The following is a 20809-nucleotide window of genomic DNA, read 5'->3' as shown; positions in this document are numbered from 1 at the left end:
TCTGACTCCTAAATCTCCATGTGCTGTCTCCCAACTCACACAAGCCCATCCACATCTCCAATGCCCAGTGCCTCTTTTCCTTAACCCCTTCTGAGGGACCCTGATGGTTTGGGCCTTTAATCTGACTTTGGTCTCCACCACGGTGGTTATGGTAATCATATTCAAATTAACTATGCTGACAATTATATACCCTAGGTAAGCCAGCTGCCGCCTTTCTCCCATTTGGTCATATTAATGGGCACTGGCTCCCTTTGAAATGGTTTTCAACATCACAACACACTGCTCTGTGGAAAAGGTGGGTTAGTCCCTAAATCCTGATTTTGTCCTTTGCTACATCCTAGGCCAAGTCATTTTATCATTTCTATTTCCTTACCTACATAAAAGGATAATTTCAATCTCAGATGTAAAATTAAATGGGATATTATATGTAGAATGTTTAGTAGGCACTAAAAAACAGAAAGCACTTTTTTCTGTCAGTAATATTAGTACTATGAATTGGTTTCATGTTCCCTCCCAAATGATTATTCAACTTTTACATAGACCCTGGGTTAAGAGGTCTAACATTCAAATTTTGCTGCAAATAACAGGCATCTGCAGTCATCTTTCCCCAAGACACTGGGACCCCACACAAGTGAACTAAAACTCAGTAGGGGCTTCACAGGTCTAAGTTCTTTATACTGACCAGGTAAGAGAAAATGGAATGCGTGGAGAGGCTGAAGGCTATGACAGACTACATTGCCCTATCTAGCTCTAGACTACTTCCTAAAGCTATCAGCTTATCCCATTTCTCTAAAGCTGGGAGATTTGAATTTTCTCAGTAACGCCCCCAACACAAGTTCTCCAAAGCTGAAGGTGGCATTTAGATGCCAGGGCTTCCCTGGATCATGTTCTGCAAGGCTTTCATGCACTTCCATGTGACATTCTAAACCCTTTAGGGCTTCCTCTCACCTGACTTTGTCCAGGCCTTGAGTCCTCCACAAGGGAAGACTCCACCTGCGACGGACTGGGTGATGATGTTGAATCCACGGAGGTGCTGGTCACCAGTTCCCCTAAAGCATCGACTTGTCTCCTCAAACTGTGTAAAGTGCCCTCTGTCTGCCGCTTCCCTTTGATCAGCACTTCTGCTTGCTTGGACATACAGTGCCGAAGTTGGGCCTGTAAAGTGTTAGGGTAACATTAGAGTTTTACAGAGGAAATGGACCAGAACTATGTCTCAGCTTCCTCACACTTAACATTTGATCGCCAGTCTGTCCTACAGTACTAGTGGCTGCTTGCAGCTGTCATTAGTCCTTTCAAAGTTGGAGGAGATGCCGTGTGTGTGCATAATGTCCATTAATTACTATTTACCTTGCTGTTAACCTTTTACTCAGCCTGGATGGTTTTCTTTTCCAGTACTGGGACTCTGTCCTGCAACAGTGCTTAGTATCTCTGTGCCCCCTGCCTCCAATCTAAATTGCCACCCACCTCATCTCTTTGTTTACCAAGAACTTAAATCTGTTCTCTCAAAGCCCGCGCAAGTGCAGTCCACAGAACCTTCTGCCATGAAGGGAATGTTCTCTACTTGATTATTAACACAGCAGTGTCTAAACCGTTCCAATGGGGCAGCTTAGACAAGAGATGAGTGGATCTGGAAAATGTGGCACCTATACACAATCGGAGCCATTAGAAAGAATGACATTATGTCATGTACGCAGAAAGGGATGGACCTAGAACAAATCATGGTGAGGTATACCAAACTCAAAGAGACAAATAGTGCAGGTTTTCTCTCACATGTGGAAGCTAGATCTAATATACACTGAGACATGATAAATTATACAAATCTCTAGGAATTCATACACATTGCGATCAAAGGATCCTCTTAGGAGAGAAACAGAAAGAAAGGCACAATGCCTATGTGCATCTGATCATACAAAATAATATTTATCAAAATGAATTCCAGGATATGAAAATGAGGGTTTTTTTCCTATTTTTCTCTTCATTCCCTTTTGTTCTAATTGTTCATTTATATGTCTTTGGGTACATTAAGGGAGGCACAGAAATAGAAGGACAAAGGCTGAACAAATGCAGCAGTGGTACTCATGTTGAAAATGAAGTACTTTTTAACTTGTGGGTGAGGATGGGAGGGAAAGACTGGGAGACAGCAAGTGAAGGGGTAACATTGTCCAATAAGAAATATACTCTATATGTAACTGTAACTTTCCTGTACATCATCTTTACTACGTCATTATTTTAAGAAATGGGGTAACTTAGGAGCTGAGCTTGTGTGTTCAGTCCTAGGGTTTGACCTCAGGATCTGGATGCTGTCCCTGAGCTTGTTTTTGTTCAAGGCTAGTGCTCTACCACTTTGAGCCGCAGCGCCCAGCTTTTTGGCAGTTAATTTGAGGTAAGAGTCTCATGGACTCCCTCCCTGGGCCAGCTCTGAACTGCACTCCTCAGCTCTCAGCCTCCTGAGTAGCTAGGATTACAGGCGTGAGCCACTGGCACCCAGCAGGCACTGAAGCCTCTAACTTGGCCTTACCATACAGGCTGATGACAGTAGCCACGTGCAGCTGCAGTCTCACTGGCTGTCATGGGACTCCAGTCCGCGCTGCTTCCTCAGCTATCTGTGGAGGTCACCAGCCTCCAAAGATGGTCTCTTTTCTCATTCTGCTTTATTCTCTTCTTTTGGCCCCTATATATACTCTCAACCTCCAATTCTGTTTTGGTTTTTTTTTGATATAGGGTTTGGGGTACATGGCCCAGGCTGGCCTTGACCTCACAATCCTCTGCCTCAGTCTTTTGAGTGCTGGGATTACAGCTGTGCCCCACCATCTGTGGCTTTACCTCTGAAATCTTGAAAGTAACACTGACCACTCAATCATAAACTCATTAAGATCTGGGTATCTCACAGGGCCTTCAAAACTCGGTGTGTTCTGAGTCAAACTATCTTATCTGCCCCACCAGACCTACCTATGTTTCTAATATTTCCAGTCTTTTGATGGTTGATGTCTGCACAGTTTAAGACTGTATTTGTATTTCCCATCCTAGATACTTGGCTCTAGCTCAGGCAAAGCAGCATTACCCAGACTAAAGAACACAGATTTAACACCACTGTTTTTTAATGTGATGTCAACGATTCAATGCTGCTTCTGCGTGAGCTATACAACTGCACAGTGCTGCAAGAGAGTGGATATAAGAAATTTCCCCAAGCTCCCAAAGTGCCAAGGATCTTATATTAATTATTTTTTTTAAAAGGGCAACCTTGAGTCGGTCTTCACGGTGCCGGAGTCTCTCCCGGAGTGCTTCACCACGCCAGTGCTCATCCTTGTTCAGAGGAAAAGAGAAACATCAAGAAGTCACCAGGTACCATGAGTGAAAGCCAACCAAGCCGCCTTTCCCCTCTTCATCTGTTACCCTAAATCTAACACACACACACACGCTTTTTATTTTTGCAGTACTGAGTTTGCCAGCTGCCAGGCTAGCTAGCCACACCTCCGCCCTCTATTCTGCTGGGCATTTTCCGTTTCCGCCTGGTTGTGTGGGATCCACCCAAATTAGGCTTCTTTGGAGTCTGGGAGAACAAGTGCAAGCCCTGGCATCTGGCTCGTCATCAACTTCTCTGCCCCAGCTGGCTTTATACTGCCACCCCAACAATCTCAACCTCTCACATAGCTAAGATTCCAGGGGAGAGTCCTCAGTGTTCTGCTCCCAAATCTGTTTCCAGCTTAACTGGTGAACTGGGAACCGAACTCTCTTGTCCAGGGAGAGCAGGGTAAGCCTTACCATTATGTGAACTTGGGAGAAGTTCAGCCTTTCTTCAAAAGGTCTCTCATTCATGGCGAATGGAAAATTCTCTTTCAAACTTTCCCACTCTCCCTGTAGGTGTTCATTTCTCTCCAAAATATCAGCTAGATCTGCTGGTAGATCTACTGGAAGAAACTGGTTGAGATTCTTCAGGCTGGCTCTTATTTCGTCTTTAACCTCGGACTTAAGAGCCCTCATTGCATCACTGATTTCCATTTGTCTTCTTTCCAAATCTTTTTGGCTTGCTATCTAAACAGTGAGTTAAGAGTCAAATATCACTGAGTAAGGTTTGGAACTTAGAATTACTGATTTAATGTGTCTTGTATTTAAAGATCCATACTTAGTATCTACAGACAGTGCCTCACTTATGATGGTTCAGTTTAGGAGCTTTCGACTTTATTATGTGTAAAAGCAATATACATTCAGTGGAAAGTATACTTTCGTATCTTAATCTTTTCCTGGGTTAGTAGTATGCCTATTCTGTCTTGATGCTGGGCTCCATCTGCCCAAGTTAGCCACTCTATCATGAGGGGTAAACCACCAATCCTCCACATTGGTACTGTGTTATGATGCATGGTAGGTAAGGTATATTAAATGTTTTCAATATACGGTGTTTTCAATATATGGTATTTTCAATTTGGGATGAATTTCTGGCCTCTGTACCAAGATTATTCTGTTAAAAGCTATGCTTTTTAAGACAACTATCTACAAACTACCAAACAAATAATTTTATCAGTATTTTGATTGGAGGAACCTTCCTTTAGAAAAGTGTGTGTGTCATCCTGTCTTTTATGACATTGTTATATTTTCTAAGATAAAAGTGTGATATCTATGTTTTTTTTATGTCTCCAACAATAGCTAAAATACAAGCTTCAAATGTTAGTACTTGGCATCATTTTGTTGAGTGCCAGTGGCTCACATCCATACTACTAGCTACTCAGAAACCCGAGATCTGAGCATTGTGTTTTGAAGTCAGCCCAGGAAGAAAGTCCCTGTGAGATATTTATATACAATTAACCACTCAAAAACCAGAAATGGTGCTGTGGCTCAAAGTGGTGGAGCACTAGCCGTGAGCAAAAATGCCCAAGGCCCCAAATTCAAACCCCATAGACCCCCCTCAGTAGCAAGGATTGTTAAATATTTGAGATTGGTCATTATTCGTGGCACTTTGTGCCACATCATTTTTCTGAATTTTTCATAGTGAAATTTTTCTACTGCTAAGTGTTAATGATAGAGGTTTTCATCTTAATTATAGATATGCTGTTTAGGATAAAGGCTTAGATATTCTATTTATTATCAGTTGTAACAAGAAATCATTAATGTAAACATGAAGTTTTATCTTTCTCTGCAAATCAAAATGTAATAAAATGTTATCAAGAAAAAAAAAAGAAAAGTGTGTGTGTAATGTTCCTTGAAAACAATTACTCTGCAGAAGTCAGTCTCTCTAGAGTGAGAGGTGGATTCCAATCTTGGTCCATCACACATTACTAATATGACTTAAGGCAAGTTAGCTACCTTCTGATCTCAGTAATACCTTCTGCTGAGAAATGTGAGGACTAAGTGGGAATTTATATGAAGCATCTTAGTGGTACAACTGAGCACTATAATAAATAAAAGCCCAAATAAGAAAAACATTACTTAGTAAAACAAGTCCTATATGATCTAGATTATAAATGTGAATGCTGGGCTAGGAATATGGCCCTGTGGTAGAGTGCTTGCCCTGTACACGTGAAGCCCTGGGTTCGATTCCTCAGCACCACATATTTAGAAAAGGCCTGAAGTGGCACCGTGGGTCAAGTGGTAGAGTGCTAGTCTTGAGCAAAAAGAAGCCAGGGATAGTGCTCAGACCCTGAGTCCAAGCCCCAGGACTGACAATAAATAAATGTGAATGCTTCTGGGGACTTAGAATCTGGTGGGTTGGGCAGCCTCAAGTGTGGCCTAAGTGTTACACACTGTGTTTACTACTCAACACTAAATGGCATAGCTCTCCTCATACCTGCTGTAGCACTAATGCCCAACCTAGTTTGCAGAGGCATCTACAATCAGCAGGACTTGTAGCCTTCCAATAATTTCAAAAAGGCATTTAAAAAAGCAAAATGTGTGTGTGTGGGTGGGGCGGAGGGGATGAGGACACTGACAGCACAGATGAAAATGGCCTTGTCCCTTGGCGTTGTCTAAGGAACAAAGTACACCAAGCTGACCGAGTGATGTAACAGTTTCCCTGGGGTTCAGCGATGGCTCAGCTGGTGACACTGGCTAAGAAGAGACCACCAGTGTAAACTTGCATAGTCTTACATTTTTACCTGGAAAATATATTACAAGATATCTCCTGGACAACTTTTATTTGCCTGTGAATTTGGCTTTCTTCTAACAAATTCTAAAATAGTTCTTTGGAATAATATAATCAAATCTGTACTAAAGAATCATTACTTTCCTTTCAAGGATATAAAAAGCTTACTGAACTTAAAGAGAATTTTTTTTTTCCTGCTCGTCCTGGGGCTTTGACTGGGTGCTGTCCCTGAGCCTCTTTGTGCTCAAGGCTAGCACTCTACCACTTAAGCCACAGTGTCACTTCTGGCTTTTTCTGGATAGTTTAGTGGAGATAAGAGTTTCACAGACTTTTCTGCCTGGGCTGGCTTTGAACCACGATCCTCAGATCTCAGCCTCCTAAGTACCTAGGATTACAAGTGCGAGCCATCAACTTTTTTTTTTTTAAACAAATACTTCTTTTTCTTGGGTATTTTTAAATTTTAAAGGCCAAAAAGGATTCAGCTTGAAGTACAATCTTACAATCAGCTTTTCACAATTTATGTGAAGAAATATTCCTCTTAAGAAAGACATTAACTCTATAGCCTGCCTAAGCCCTGGGGGAATGTGTGTTTCCTGAACCCCCATATCCCTGGCTGGCCAGTGGGGTTTCCTAGGCACACCTGTTTCTTGAGCTCTAGGTATTCATGTTGCATCTGGTTCAGCTCCTTCATCAGGCGCCTGGCCCGCTCATGGTTGTCCTGGGCTACTAGTTCAATTGTTGCCATTTCTTTCTTCAAACAGCTCTTCTCCTGCTTTTGCTCCTAAAACAGGAAGAGGAGATGACTCTGAGGTCCAGCGTATGGAGGTGTGCTTGCTGACTCACACATTCTGGTCTGTAACTTCATTTCCCAACTGCACCTCAGCTTTCCTAGCTGAGATGTTTGTATACTTTTGAGTCTGTAACCTCAAAGCCTGAATCCTAGATCTGTGACATTATCTTTGATGAAAAGTTACTTTCCCTTTCTGAGCTTCCAGCACAATCAAATACCCACCACCACGGGGTTACTGGCAGGATGACACTGTGGCCACCTATTTCCCTCCATCTTTTAAGTCTCATGGCTAGTCACTAGTTTCCCTCTAGGAAACATATATGGTAGGAAAGTTCCTTTCACACAACAGGGTTGCACTAGTCCCTCAGAGGGCGCTGCAAAGCCCACTGTGCTCACCTGCCTCCCCATCAGGAATGCTTCCCAATAACTGGATTAGCACCATTCCCATTTATTTCAGAGATAGAAGCATGGAGGACTGGACTTCTTGGTTTGGGGAGAATAATTAATTACAGCTGATGTTCACTGAAAAGGGTAAACTTGTAAGCACTGAACGCTGCTGTGTGAAACTGTCTACCAAGCCTTCTCATATATCTGCCCCCCCCCCCCCCCGCCCTCCGCCCGGGTGTAGCAGAAAGCACAGGATGGCCTCCCAGCCAGCTGCCTGAGGCACAGCTTAGCAAAAGCTTCAAGAATAAAGTAAATCCAGGTATACCAAACAGCAGCTGGGTTATGGGCTAGGCTGATGGGCAATTTATCTTCTCCACTATAAAAAAGTGGTATCACAGCTTACACTTTTAATTAGTTTTTTGCGGTAGTATCAGGGTTTGAACTCATAGCTTCATACTTGCTAGGCAGGCATTCTACCATTTTAAGCCACACTTCCAAGCCCTTGAACATTTAAATGTCCATCATTTCTCATAAACTACGAGGGCGGCAGGTACTCACAAGGAGGTTTTTCTCCAGCTGGCTCCGCTGGGCCTTAAGTGCTTCCCTCAGGCTGGCCACCTGCTTCTCGGCCTTCTTCCTTTCTGCCAGGAGCTGGTTCCGCAGGAGGCTGAAGTCTGCCCTCACAGTATCTGTCTCTTTCTGCAGGGCCAACAGCTCGCTTGACTTTTCCACTAATTGCTGGTCCCGTTCTGCAAGCTGTCGTTCTGAAATCAGCACCGCATTAGGTTTGTCCACAGCTTCTACCTTTCATGCATAGACTACCTAATGGTGACATGCTACGTACTCTGGCACTCAGCACTAATACAGAGTCTCACGTGACATGTCTGTCCTGACTCACTCCCAAAGGACCAAAAAAGGTTTTTGGTTTTCTTTTGTTTTTTGGTGTACTGGGGCTAAGGCAGGCACACTACTGGTTGAGTCATGCCCCCAGGCCTTTTTGCTATGGGTCTGTTTTTCAGATGGGATACCAAGCATTTGTTAGGGCTGTCCTTGGACAATTATCTCATCTCCAAGTCCTGCAGCTGAGATTACAGGCATATACCACACTGCTCCTGGCTTGTTTTTGAGAGGGTCATGCTAACTTTTGGCCTGGGCCAGCCTTGAACTGTGATCCTTCTACCTCTGCTTCCTGAATAGCTAGGATGACAGGTGTTTCCTACAAAGGCTGGCAAGGGTGCCTCTTGAACAAACTGGTTGCTGGAGGGTCTGTTCCCAAAGTGGTAGACAGCAACTACTTTCCCTCTGAGTCTTTGAGACCAATGAGAGGAATAAATACAGTGCTTGAGGTGTTGGGAAGATGCAATAGACTGCAGAAATGTTGTTTCTTAACCCTTGAGAGTTAACGAGAAAGAGCACAGGACTTGGCGCTGGCTCCATGCTGGCAAGAGCTCCATTTTAAGGTGAGGAACACATTTCCGGGTATTCAGTTGGAACTGTGTATATGGACACTGGGAAACAGTGAGTCCTTAAGAACAATGCTTCTATCTAGAAGTGACATGGACAGGGTTTTTCTCATCACACTTATTAGAGCAGCAACCCTGCTCAGATGCTCCTTTTCAGAACTCGGGATGTTTGTTTGGCTCTGTTCTTGCTGTTAAGTGATCTGGTCTGGGTATGTCTGGGCTTCTAGAGGAAAAAGAGTACTAACTCTTTCAGACCCAAGTTCATAACACTTTTTCAGTGCTATTAAATCCTGAAGCCTAAGAAAGAAAAACAATGTTTCCTAATGATCATTTGCCCATAGATTTTTTTCATATCATTTTTATTTTATTGATTGACTGACTGATTGAAAGTCTAACTATGCCGCTCAGGCTGGTTGTAATCTCCTGAGCTTAAGTCATCTTTCTGCCCCAGACTCCCAAGGCTGGGACTATAGGCATATACTACCATGCCTGGCTTAGCCTTCATTTATATGATTTAATAGACAGACTCTAATCCAACTATCTGTATTTTGACAACATGTACTATGTCATCTGTATATAGAAGTAGAATGCTTTATATTGTTTATTTGTATTGTTTATATTGCATATTTATATTTATAGTTTTCTTGACTAGTTGAGGCAAAGTGAGTCATTATTCTAATGTACTTTAGAATAGCTTCTGGCACTTCTCTGCCATAATGTTCTACTTCTGTGAGAACTTTTTTTTTTTTTGTGGTGCTGGTCCTGGGGCTTGAAATTAGGGCCTGGGTAATGGCCTTGAGCTTCTTATGTTCAAGGCTAGAGCTCTGCCACTTGAGCCACAGTGCCACTTCCTGTTGTCTGGGGTGTGTGTGTGTGTGTGAGAGAAGAGTTAGTTTATTGGAGCTAAGAATCTGAAGGCCTTTCCTGCCCAGGCTGGCTTTGAATCGTGATCCTCAGATCTCATCCTCCAGAGTAGCTAGAATTACAGATGTGAGCCACCCGCACCCAGAGATAGAACATTCTCGAAGGAGACAATATAGTAAACAAACAAACAATAACAAAAACAAACTTTCTGGTCATCCTAGCAAGGATAATCTCTTCTCGATAAAGATAAATTTCATTCCTTCTAAGACTGTCCTCTTATCTCTCCTAGGGGTCTCTGCTTCCTCCTCATTTGCTGCTTTCATCTCCTTTCCAGGTTCTGGCTGGGGCCTGGGTATCCTTTCTACATGTTATAAGGCAGTCAGCACAGCCAGCACTCCCCACCTCTGCCCTGCTTTGAAGTGCTGTTTCCAAGTACATACTGGCCTGGGAGAGCGTCTTTTCTAGGGCCTCACTCCTCCGCTCCAGTTCCTGCAGCGTCCAGCCGCGCTGTTCTGCCACCATCACCTCTGTAAGGACTTGGTTCAGTTTGCTTTTCTGGTCTGTTAACTCCTTTTCCAGCTGCTCCTGCTGTTCCTTCAGTGTTACTTTACTGGCTTCTATTTTTTTTTCTTCACTTTCTCTCTCTCTCTGGAGCGTTTGAAACATCTTAATAGAGAATAACAATAGTCACAAAAAAATAAAAACCTCTAGGTGTTCCAAATGAACATGAAGACAGATTCCATCTAAACAAAAGAAGTAACTAGCCTGGCAGGGTAGAAGTCAAGCAGGATCAGGAAAGCCACTTTACAAGCATGAGGTGAGAGGACACAGTAGCAAATAGTATGTGGCTGTTAAGATTCTTTGTTGTTGTTGATCATAGGGCTTGACCTCTGGGACTGGGTGCTGTCTCTGAGCTCTTCAGCTCAAGGCTAGCTCTCTCCCACTTGAGCCACTTCTGGTTTATCGGTGGTTAATTGGAGATACGAGTCTTAGACTTTCCTGCCTGGGCTGGCTTGGAACTGCAGTCTTCAGATCTCAGCCTCCTGAGTAGTTAGGATTTCAGGCATGAGCCAATGGTATCCGGCTAATAAGATTCTTCGCATAATCAATGCCCTAAAATTTAAGGGTCTGTAACTTGTATTAATCCCAAAATGTAAGATTACATGGGGCATTTAAAGACATATAGTTGAGCTTGTATACAGTGCAGTTGGTAGCAAACTTGCCTATCGAGGAGGAGGAGGAGAAGGAGGGAAGCCAGAGGAGAGAGGATGGAGGAGGGAGGAGAAGAAAGAGAAGAGGGAGGGAGAGAAGGAGGAGAAGGAGAAGAGAGAGAAAAGATAAAGTCCTAAGAAACCAATTGCTCAGCTTTCTGCCACAGCAAAGGCTCACAGAGTAACACAGCAGTTCCTTTTCCATGCAATTATAACTGTGTAGTACCGTTTCCTGCTGGTCTAGCTTGAGCTGGTTTTCTTTGATCTCACTCTGAAGAACCTGAAGTTGCTGTTGCTTTGCCTCTGCTTCTTTCTGGCTATTCTCAAACCTCACCATCCATTCACTGACATTCTCCTGGAGCTGGGTCTGCTCACTCCGCAGCACATCCTGATGCTTGGTGGTGAGAAGCAGATCCTTTAGATAGAAGAACACATCAAAACTCCTCACAAAGCCATCTATCCAGAGGGTGCCCAATGCCAATCCAGACTCTACAGGTTATGGAAAAACAAAACTTCCCTATCTTTTATTCTCTCAAAAAAAAGATGGCAAAGTCTCAGCAAAGCTGAGATCCTCTTAGCATTCATTAGCTGTCTTGTCACTTGAGATGGGGATCAACAATATTCTGTCAACAAGGACTATTCAGAAAATTAAGAGAAATTATGAACATGGCTCAATTCTTGTTGAAAACAAACATAAAGTTGTCTGCAATATCTCCATAGGTTCAAAACCTCAGAAATAAAGAATCTAAAAAGTACAAGGAAATAAAATTAATGTTTAATGTTTGTTTTTCTCTGAAATCTAAATTACACTGTTCTCACTGAATTACCTTTAGGAGGATCATCAGAAGTACAAGGGCCACATTACATGCCCTATTTAATATTGGACAGGATGATAGTTCAGAGCAATTTAATGAGCAATCAAATCTAACAGTGGTCTAGAGGCCTTGCCAGTGCCATACATAAGAGTGTATCTCTCTAGTCCCTAACACCCCTGGAGAAACTTACTAGCTTTCAGTAAAATTTGGTGAGCTGGGTGCTGGTGGTTCTCACCTAGCTAATCTTAGCTGCTCAGGAAGCTGAGATCTGAAGATCACAGGTCAAAGCCAGCCTGGGCAGGAAAGTCCACGAAACTTTCTGGAAGTGGAGCTGTGGCTCAAGTGGTAGAGTGCCAGCCCAAAGCAAAAAGCTAAGATAACACCAAGGCCCTAAGTTCAAGCCTCAGTACCAGCACAAAAATAACACAAACAGAAAAAGAAACTGTTTGGAATTAGAGTTCTAGGGCTAAAATAAGTTGGAAACTACTGCTAAGCACCAACATTTTATTGGGAGCTATGTTATATGGGTGGCCCTATGCTAGAATGCTGGTGTGAAATTGAACACACCTACTTGGTGTTTTACTTTGCTATGTTAAATAATAGTCTGTGTGCTTCTGACATCTTAGTGGGAAATTACCCTTGTTATTCTTACCTGCTTTGCTACATTCAAATCATCCTGGACATTAGCTAGTTCCTCCTGCAGTAAGTTTACCACTTCTCGCTTTTCTATAGAAATAATTTCAAAAAATAAGGATTATTTATGTACATATATATATATATACAGATTTCCACCAGACTACCCCATAAAAACTATATTAGATGTGATAAATGTAATTCTGTTAAATGAATAGTGATGCCATACTGTCTTATTAAAAGAAACAACAGATCTGGGTTTGATGCCCAGCTTTTTGAAGACTTTTATATTCAAAAATGTCAATTAAAAAAAAAGGTACAAATAATAATGTTGGTCAGTTGCAGGAAGATAATTTGGAGATATATTTTGTATCCATATTGGCTTGGTGGCTTACTACCTGTGTGACCCAGAGCAAATGACATTTTCCTTAGCTGTAAATAGGTAAAAACAATAGTTTCTGTCTTTTATTTGAAGTCTGTATGATTCAAAGGCTTAGTATACTCAGAGTGGTGCAGCTATTATCACGATCTAATTTTAGAAAGAAATCCCCAGGCTCTTTTGCATGACTTCTGTACTAAGAACAATCAGGCAATTAACCCACGTAAGGAAGGAAGAGGAAAGCCATGTCTTTGCTGTACCTTGGAGCTGCTGCTGCAGCGTGGCGATGCCAGCATGCAGCAAGAGTTTGTCTTGGTTCAGCTGGTCTACTTCCTGTTGGAGCCTCCTTGCATTCGATTCCAACCTCTCTAAGTTTGACTGCTCTAGTCTGCTATTTTCTTCTGTCGTTGCTAAAACCCTGCCACACAGAATGAATGAAACTGTCAAATACAGCATATTTACGCACACAGCTGATGTGACTGGAAAGCAATGCTCTCCTTTCATGACAGAGAAAGTCTTGACTATACATCTTACAATTGAAGACTCAATTTCAAAAGCTATCTAGACAGATTTTTTTTAAAGGTGACTAAGTTGAAATTTTGTTAAAAATCATGGATAATATTCAGAATTCCCAAAATTTGAATGAGAATAATGTACTGATGAATCATGACAAAAGAAAAAAGTAGGGGCTGGGGATATGGCCTAGTGGCAAGAGTGCCTGCCTTGTATACATGAAGCCCTGGGTTCGATTCCCCAGCACCACATATACAGAAAACGGCCAGAAGTGGCGCTGTGGCTCAAGTGGTAAGAGTGCTAGCCTTAAGCAAAAAGAAGTTGTATGTACAATCTGTCTATATCCCATATATCACCTTGAAGAGGAATTGTGTCTGGCTTTCCTTTTCTTTTTGCCTGTAGTGGGGCTTGACCTGCCAGGTGTTGTCCCTGAGCTTCTTTGCTCAAGGCTAGTGTTCTACCACTTAAAGCCACAGTTCTACTTCCAGTTTTATGGTGGTTAATTGGAAATGAGACTCAGGGGCTTCTTGTCCTGGCTGCCTTGGAACCACCATCCTCAGATCTCAGCCTCCTCAGTAGCTAGGATTACAGGCGTGAGCCATCAACACCTGGCTCAGCTTCTTTGACACTTATCCACATTTACAAATCACTACTTCATTCCTTTTTTTACTGCTAAGTCTTATTGACTATAATTTGTTTATCCATTTACCAGGTTACAAACAAAGTTGCTGTGAACAGTTAAGTGTATTCTGTGTAACTCTATCTAATCTGTTGTATTTGATAAATTAGTCTATGCTAATACCAGAATCTTCATTACTACAGCTTTATATGAAATTCAAATAATGTAGAGCTAGGCTTAAACTTCCATTATTTTTAAAAGTTATTTTGGCATTGTATCTAAAAACACTGATAAATTCTATTCTAGGTCCTTTGTATTTCCACATGAATTTTAGAATCAACTTGTCAACATTTACCAAAAAAAGCCTATTGGAATTTTGACTGTAATCATTTATTTCTACCATGTATTATTTAATTTTAAAAACCACAATAGGGGCTGGGGATATGGCCTAGTGGCAAGAATGCTTGACTCATATACATGAAGCCCTCCCTGGGTTCAATTCCCCAGCACCACATACACAGAAAACAGCCAGAAGTGGCGCTGTGGCTCAAGTGGTAGAGTGCTAGCCTTGAGCACAAAGAAGCCAGGGACAGTGCTCAGGCCCCGAGTCCAAGCCCCAGGATTGCAAAAACAAAACAAAACAAAACAAACAGGGGGGAATACATTAGTGCTGAGCCATTCAAAACTAAATATATATATATATATATATATATATATATATATATATATATATCCACAACAGAGCTAGGCACCAGTGGCTCATGCCTGTAATCCTAGTGCTGAGCCATTCAAAACTAATTTATCTTCCAAACTAATATATATATATATATAAAAAACCCACAACAGAGCTAGGCACCAGTGGCTCATACCTGTAATCCTAGCTCCTCAGGAGGCTGAGATCTGAAGACTGAAGTTTGAAGCCAGCCCAGGCAAGAAAGTTCATGAGGTTCTTATTGCTAATTAACCACCCATAAAAGCCAGAGCTTTGGCTCAAGTGGTAGAGCACTAACCTTGAACAAAAAGCTCAGGGACAGTGCCCAGGCCCTGAGTTCAAGTCGCACGACTGGCGCACACACACAAAAAGAACACAAAAAAACTAACAGGTTAGTTTTTTTTTTTTTGGCCAGTCCTGGGCCTTGGACTCCGGGCCTGAGCACTGTCCCTGGCTTCTTCAAGGCTAGCACTCCTCCACTTGAGCCACAGCGCCGCTTCTGGCCGTTTTCTGTATATGTGGTGCTGGGGAATCGAACCTAGGGCCTCGTGTATCCGAGGCAGGCACTCTTGCCGCTAGGCCATATCCCCAGCCCAACAGGTTAGTTTTAAAAAAATCTTTTTTGAGAGGGAACTGAGCAGGAAACACCAAAAATATTTATTAGAGAATTACGATGCCAAATTTTTTCCTATGTTGTAAATTTTAAAGTGATATTGTAAGTTGTTTTTTGTTTTTTTTTTCCTTGCTCTAACCTTTTGGTTTGAGACAACTTCTTTTCCCAACTGTCATATTTCTCTTGGAGATCTTCCTTTTCTTTGCTCAAACAGTCAACACATGACTGTAATGTCTGGATCTCAGTGGTCATTCGTTCTGTTTCCCTCCTGTCCCGCTCAAGGAGCTGTTTCTGCCACTCTATTTCTTCTTTCTGTTGTTGGGCAGTCTGCTGCAAATTCTCCAACTCCAGCTTCTCCTAAATCAGATAAAAGAGTGCTCAAATATCCCAAAGAGAAAATTTGTCATTCACTAAGGGGACAGTTCCTCTAGTCATTACCTCCAGTACTTCAACTTGGGTCTTCTCCAACTCCAACACCTTTTGGTCATGTTGTAACTTCAAACTTTGCACCTGATTGTTTTCAAGTTGCAGTATGTCTAGAATATTATTTAGCTCTAACAAACAGAAACAAAACATAGTCAGTACTATGAAATGAACTTAGAAACATTTACAAAATGGACCAGAAAGTAACACTGTTGACAGACACAGAAACAACAGATAATCAACAAATTTTGTGAGCTGAGTAAATGGTGTTAATTCTATTATAATGGGAAAAAACTCTCAAAATTTTGTTGAATGCTGGGTACCGATGGCTCATACCTATAATGGTAGCTAGGCTGGAGGCTGAAATCTCAGGATTGCAGTTCAAAGGCAGCCCAGGTAGGTAGGTCTATGAGGTTCATATCTCTAACCACCAAAAAGCAGGAAGCAGAGCTGTGGCTCACGTGGTAGAACATTAGCATTAAGCAAAAATGCCCTGAGTTCAAGCTCCAGGACTGGCACATGTGCACGCATATACACACATGCCCAGTATTGTTAAAAATATTTCAGCAAAAAATATTCAGCAGGATTTATATTTTAAAGTTCTTTCTAACTTGATGAATTTTTATTTACTTACACACAAAATAAGCCAAACACATTTTATATAAATAAAAATTCATCAAGTTAGAGAGAACTTAAAATATAGAATGAGATTTATATAACAGTATTTTTCCCTTTGAAATACAGATATATAAGTATGAAGTTCCTTCTAATTGTAAAAGTACTTGCTCCCTGTAGAAAATCTGGGAAATACAAAAATGTGCAAGATTGGAAGAAATGACAATGCATCACCACCCCAACAGCCAAAGGCGATGACTACTGCAATAGTACTGAGGTGCTTTCTTTCAACAGTGCACATGTATGCACTATAAAATAACTTCTCGTGAGTATTTTTGCATTCACTGAATGTGAAACGTAAGGCTTTTACATGGGTCCTGTTTTGAAATCTTGTAAATACAACTCTCATTGTGATTCACATAAAGGCTTGCCCTATCTGGATGAGTAGAGATGGGCTCTCTGGGTCGGCAGATGTGAATTTTAAGAATCCTGACACTGTTCCAGTTTTACAGTTCAGCTGACAGCCCATACGTGCCCTTATAAGCACACTCTGGACCAGCCAGAAATATGACTGTTTTGCTTTTAAATAAACCTTATCAAACTTAATGGCAGGAAATAGGATATTTTATCCCCCTTTCCTTGCTTACTACTGTTTAGGTTAAATTTTAAAAGAAGGTCATGGGCTAGGAATATGGCCTCGTGGCAAGAGTGCTTGCCTCGTGTACATAAAGCCCTAGGTTCGATTCCTCAGCACCACATATTTAGAAAAGGCCAGTGGCAGAGTGCTAGCCTTGAGCAAAAGGAAGCCAGGGACATTGCTCAGGCCCTGAGTCCAGGCCCCAGGACTGGCAAAAAAGAAAAAAAAAAAAAAAAGAAGGTCATTTGGTCACTTGTATTTTGCTATAACTGGTAATTAGGTATTTCCAACCTTAAATTTTCTACAGTTGTTTTCATTTAAACTTACCAGTTTTATGTTTAGACATTTGCCATAAAACTCCCTGCAGATTTTCTTCCTCTTTTTCAATCTCCTGCTTTATAAGTGCAAGCTGAGTTTTTTTTTCACTGATGTGGACATTCAGTTCTCCTTTCTGAAAACTTAGTTCTTCCAAAAGCGATTTCACTTCCTGTGTTTAAAAAGTCACTCTCATGAATTATGAATAGATTCCTATAAAATCAGATATTACTGCTTTGTTTCATAAAAATTATAATTTACAGGGCTGGGAATGTAGCTTAGTGGTAGAGTGCTTGCCTAGCATGCATGAAATCCTGGGTTTGATTCCTCAGCACCACATATATAGAAAAAGCCAGAAGTGGCACTGTAGCTCAAGTGGTAGAGGGCTAGCCTTGAGCAAAAAGAAGCCAGGGACAGTGCTCAGTCCCTGAGTTCAAGCCTCAGGACTGGCAAAATAAATTTAAATATATATATATATTTATTTATTAGAAACAAGTTCATTTTTTGCCATTTATGTCAAGAACACCAAGACAGGGCTGGGGATATAGCCTAGTGGCAAGAGTGCCTGCCTCGGATACACGAGGCCCTAGGTTCGATTCCCCAGCACCACATATACCGAAAACGGCCAGAAGCAGCGCTGTGGCTCAAGTGGCAGAGTGCTAGCCTTGAGCGGGAAGAAGCCAGGGACAGTGCTCAGGCCATGAGTCCAAGGCCCAGGACTGGCCAAAAAAAAAAAAAAAAGAACACCAAGACCACCACTGTACTTTGTATTAATACACATCTGTGTAACAGAAAAAAGAAAATATCATCTTAATTTAAATGTACAGGCAACCTTTACTACATGCAAAAGCAATGTGTGGGGCTGGGAATGTGGCTTAGTGGTAGACTGCTTGCCTAGCATGCATGAAGCCCAGGGTTCGATTCCTCAGCACCACATACAAAGAAAAGGCTGGAAGTGGTGCTGTGGCTAAAGTGGTAGAGTGCTAGCCTTGAGCAAAAAGAAGCCAGGGACAGTGCTCAGGCCCTGAGTCCAAGCCCCAGGACTGGCAAGAAAAACAAAAGAAAAGCAAAAGCTATGTGTGGTAGAACCAAAGAGGCTGCTTCAAACATGGCTCCTGACCTAAAGGTGCTTAGTACTTCTTGAAAGACAGGGAACACAAACATGATCGTGAAAGACTAAGATGCTAGGGAACATGTGGAGAGCTACAACTCAGGAGAAGAGACTCCCTTCAGGGCAAATGAAGGCTTTAGAGAAGTCTTCTTAGAGGAGTTGGTCCATAGCTAGGCAATTTCAAACAGGTGGATCTGGCTTGTGACAGGGAAGTAAGGGAATTCCTGGACAACAAATAGAATGTAAAAGGCAAAACACAGGACAACCATGAGCCTATCAAGAAAAAAATATGGAAGGAGCTCCTCATAACAGCCTCAGCATTACATAACATAGACCACAAGGGTGTATGTAACAGGTGAGATAAGATTCAGGAATTTTTTTTTCCACTTGGGAAGAACTAATGAAAATGCCTCAAAATAAATATGAGCACTAATGTAGGAATCTGAAGAAAACTTACTGAAAAACCTACCCTAATATGATTGTACTTCTCAGCTACTTCAGTTTCTCCTAGACTCAGAGCTTCCCGGAGGTCAGCTTTTGCTTGGACCAGGCTTTCCTGGAGTAGAATCAGCTCTTCCTTCTTATGCCCCAATTGCCTGTCCAAGACAGCCATCTCTTGCTGCTGACTTGCCACCTGAAAAGGGAATGGGAAAGGTGACCAGGGCCTCATTTAGTCTATAGAGTTTTTATTTTCCAATCTTTTCTATAATCAAATATGTATTACTTTTATAGTCACAAAACTTTTTTAAAAAGGCTTTAAAGCTGTATGACCTGTCTTTTCCTGGAGTCTATTGCTGTACCTGGCTTTTCAGATTGTCCAGCTCAGCAATCTTGGTCTGAAGGAGTATCTCAGATTCCTTAAGGACCTGCAGATGTTGATTTTCATTGCGTTCTGCTGCCTCGATGTCTCTTTGCAGGTTCTGAAGCCTACAAAGCACCAGCGGGACCTGAGCAATCCCTAAGTGAAATGGAACCCCCCAGTGGCCCCCCAACAGGAGCCCCGTGGAGCCTGACAGAGGCCATACTTACTCTTCCGTCAGTTTTTCCTTCTTCTCATTTAAACACTGGAAGTCTTCATCTTTTTCTGCTACTACTTTGTTTATTTCTTTCACGATTTCTTCTTGTTTGATTTTGTGCTCTTCCAAATTTGTGATATCAACCTGGAGCAACCTAAAACATATCACATTATTCCCCCCTGGCTGCTCACACTTAACTCACAACCGCCATTTTCAGAGGGACAAACTTCCCATTCATCTCACCACAAACACCTCTGTGCCTTATGGACTCCACCCACCTTAGCTGCTGATCTGCTTTCACAAGGTTCACGGCAGTTTCCTGAGCTCGCCTTTCTAGCTCCTCAGCATCTGACTCAGTTTGCAATAACTTCTTTTTGGCATCAGTGAACTTTTCAACAGCATCGTTTGTCTGGAAAAGAAACTCATGAAAAGCAATTCAGCCACAATATTCACCCATTGCTATTGGCAATCTATAAACAATTCCTTGAAACAATAAGACAATAATATTGAGAGAGTTAGAAATGAATTTATGAATATTCACTTTGATTCCCCAATGCTTAGAATGTAATTCAGGATCAAAAACTAATATATCAACATGTGCTGAAATAGTTTTAAACCTGAAAAATAAAAGATTTAAATAAATGGTAGTACATTAACATAACAATACAGTCTAACTTCTAAAGTAAGATGACAACACAGAAACATGCAAAAAGTTTCACATATGTTGGTTAAGCAAAATAAATTTAAAATAGTGTAAGTGCTGTGAAAGCAACTATAAAACATATGTCAACCAAGACAGAACATCTAAGCAAATCACCAAGCTAGGTGCTGGTTGTACATGTGGTAGTCCCAGCTACTCAGGAAGCTGAGATCTGAGGATCACAGTTTGAAGCCAGCCTGGGCAGAAAAGTCCATGAGACTCTAATCTCCAATAATCCAGCAAAAATCTGGAAGTGGAGCTGTGGCTAAAGTAGTATAATAGGATGCTAGCTTTGAACAAAATAAGCCAAGTGAGAGTGTGAATTCCTAAGTTCAAGCCTCAGTCCCAACACAAAACAAAATGAATCCTCCGCCCCCAAACCCCAGTCATTTAGATGGTGAGACTGTAGATGATCTTTTTATTTTGAGGACATTTATGGTACTGTTATTTGATTGCATCAGAACTACCCAATTTAGTGGCCATGACATGATTTTACCAAGATTTTGTCTACAAAGAGCTGTACTCTATATACACTAAGGTTAAGTGAAAACTCATGTGATTTAATTATGGTTAAGAAACACAAATATAAATTCCTTTCAAGTATTTAAAAGTCTTCATATACAAGATTTGGCATAAAACCACTTAGCAAATCATCTTGGTTTCTTTTTCTGGCTATAACAAGAGGCTTATAACAATATCACAAAGTCTGAAAACAGAACTTGGTTTGCAATTGGCTGGGCAAGTGTACAACTGCCACAAACTGAAGCAAGCTCTGCAGTTGGACCAAAGTTGGAGGAGCCTGCATGTTAAATCTGCCTGTTGAATATCTCTTGGATGCAAGAGAGCTGGCAAGTCCAGAGCTAGCCACTTCACGTCTTCCCACTTCACATAGCTGGCTTCCATCAGCTCATCAGTAAGCA

At 41.7% G+C, this 20809-nt stretch overlaps 1 protein-coding gene across 9 annotated transcripts in view; it reads right to left on the bottom strand.

The window, feature by feature from the left end:
- The window catches only part of Cntrl (centriolin), a 90380-nt gene that overhangs the window by 11545 nt on the left and 58026 nt on the right, over positions 1 to 20809 (bottom strand). For 6 of the 9 annotated variants that reach the window (XM_048340806.1, XM_048340802.1, XM_048340816.1 and 3 more), the window contains 16 exons: positions 19468 to 19598; positions 19203 to 19343; positions 18974 to 19100; positions 18643 to 18807; positions 17075 to 17234; positions 15511 to 15626; positions 15212 to 15429; positions 12876 to 13033; positions 12256 to 12329; positions 11015 to 11203; positions 10018 to 10243; positions 7809 to 8014; positions 6714 to 6854; positions 3763 to 4032; positions 3241 to 3303; positions 949 to 1155 (listed from right to left, as the gene is read on the bottom strand). In XM_048340806.1, the coding sequence (XP_048196763.1) occupies positions 949 to 1155; positions 3241 to 3303; positions 3763 to 4032; positions 6714 to 6854; positions 7809 to 8014; positions 10018 to 10243; positions 11015 to 11203; positions 12256 to 12329; positions 12876 to 13033; positions 15212 to 15429; positions 15511 to 15626; positions 17075 to 17234; positions 18643 to 18807; positions 18974 to 19100; positions 19203 to 19343; positions 19468 to 19598 (2592 nt within the window). Of the gene's footprint in view, positions 1 to 141; positions 1156 to 3240; positions 3304 to 3762; positions 4033 to 6713; positions 6855 to 7808; positions 8015 to 10017; positions 10244 to 11014; positions 11204 to 12255; positions 12330 to 12875; positions 13034 to 15211; positions 15430 to 15510; positions 15627 to 17074; positions 17235 to 18642; positions 18808 to 18973; positions 19101 to 19202; positions 19344 to 19467; positions 19599 to 20809 lie in introns of all 9 variants that reach the window. The other 3 variants (XM_048340832.1, XM_048340828.1, XR_007210279.1) reach the window with 2 other exon arrangements.

The sequence above is a fragment of the Perognathus longimembris genome, chromosome 1, assembly GCF_023159225.1.
Source record: "Perognathus longimembris pacificus isolate PPM17 chromosome 1, ASM2315922v1, whole genome shotgun sequence".
NCBI lineage: Eukaryota > Metazoa > Chordata > Mammalia > Rodentia > Heteromyidae > Perognathus > Perognathus longimembris.
This window is presented reverse-complemented; position numbering and strand designations above follow the sequence as displayed.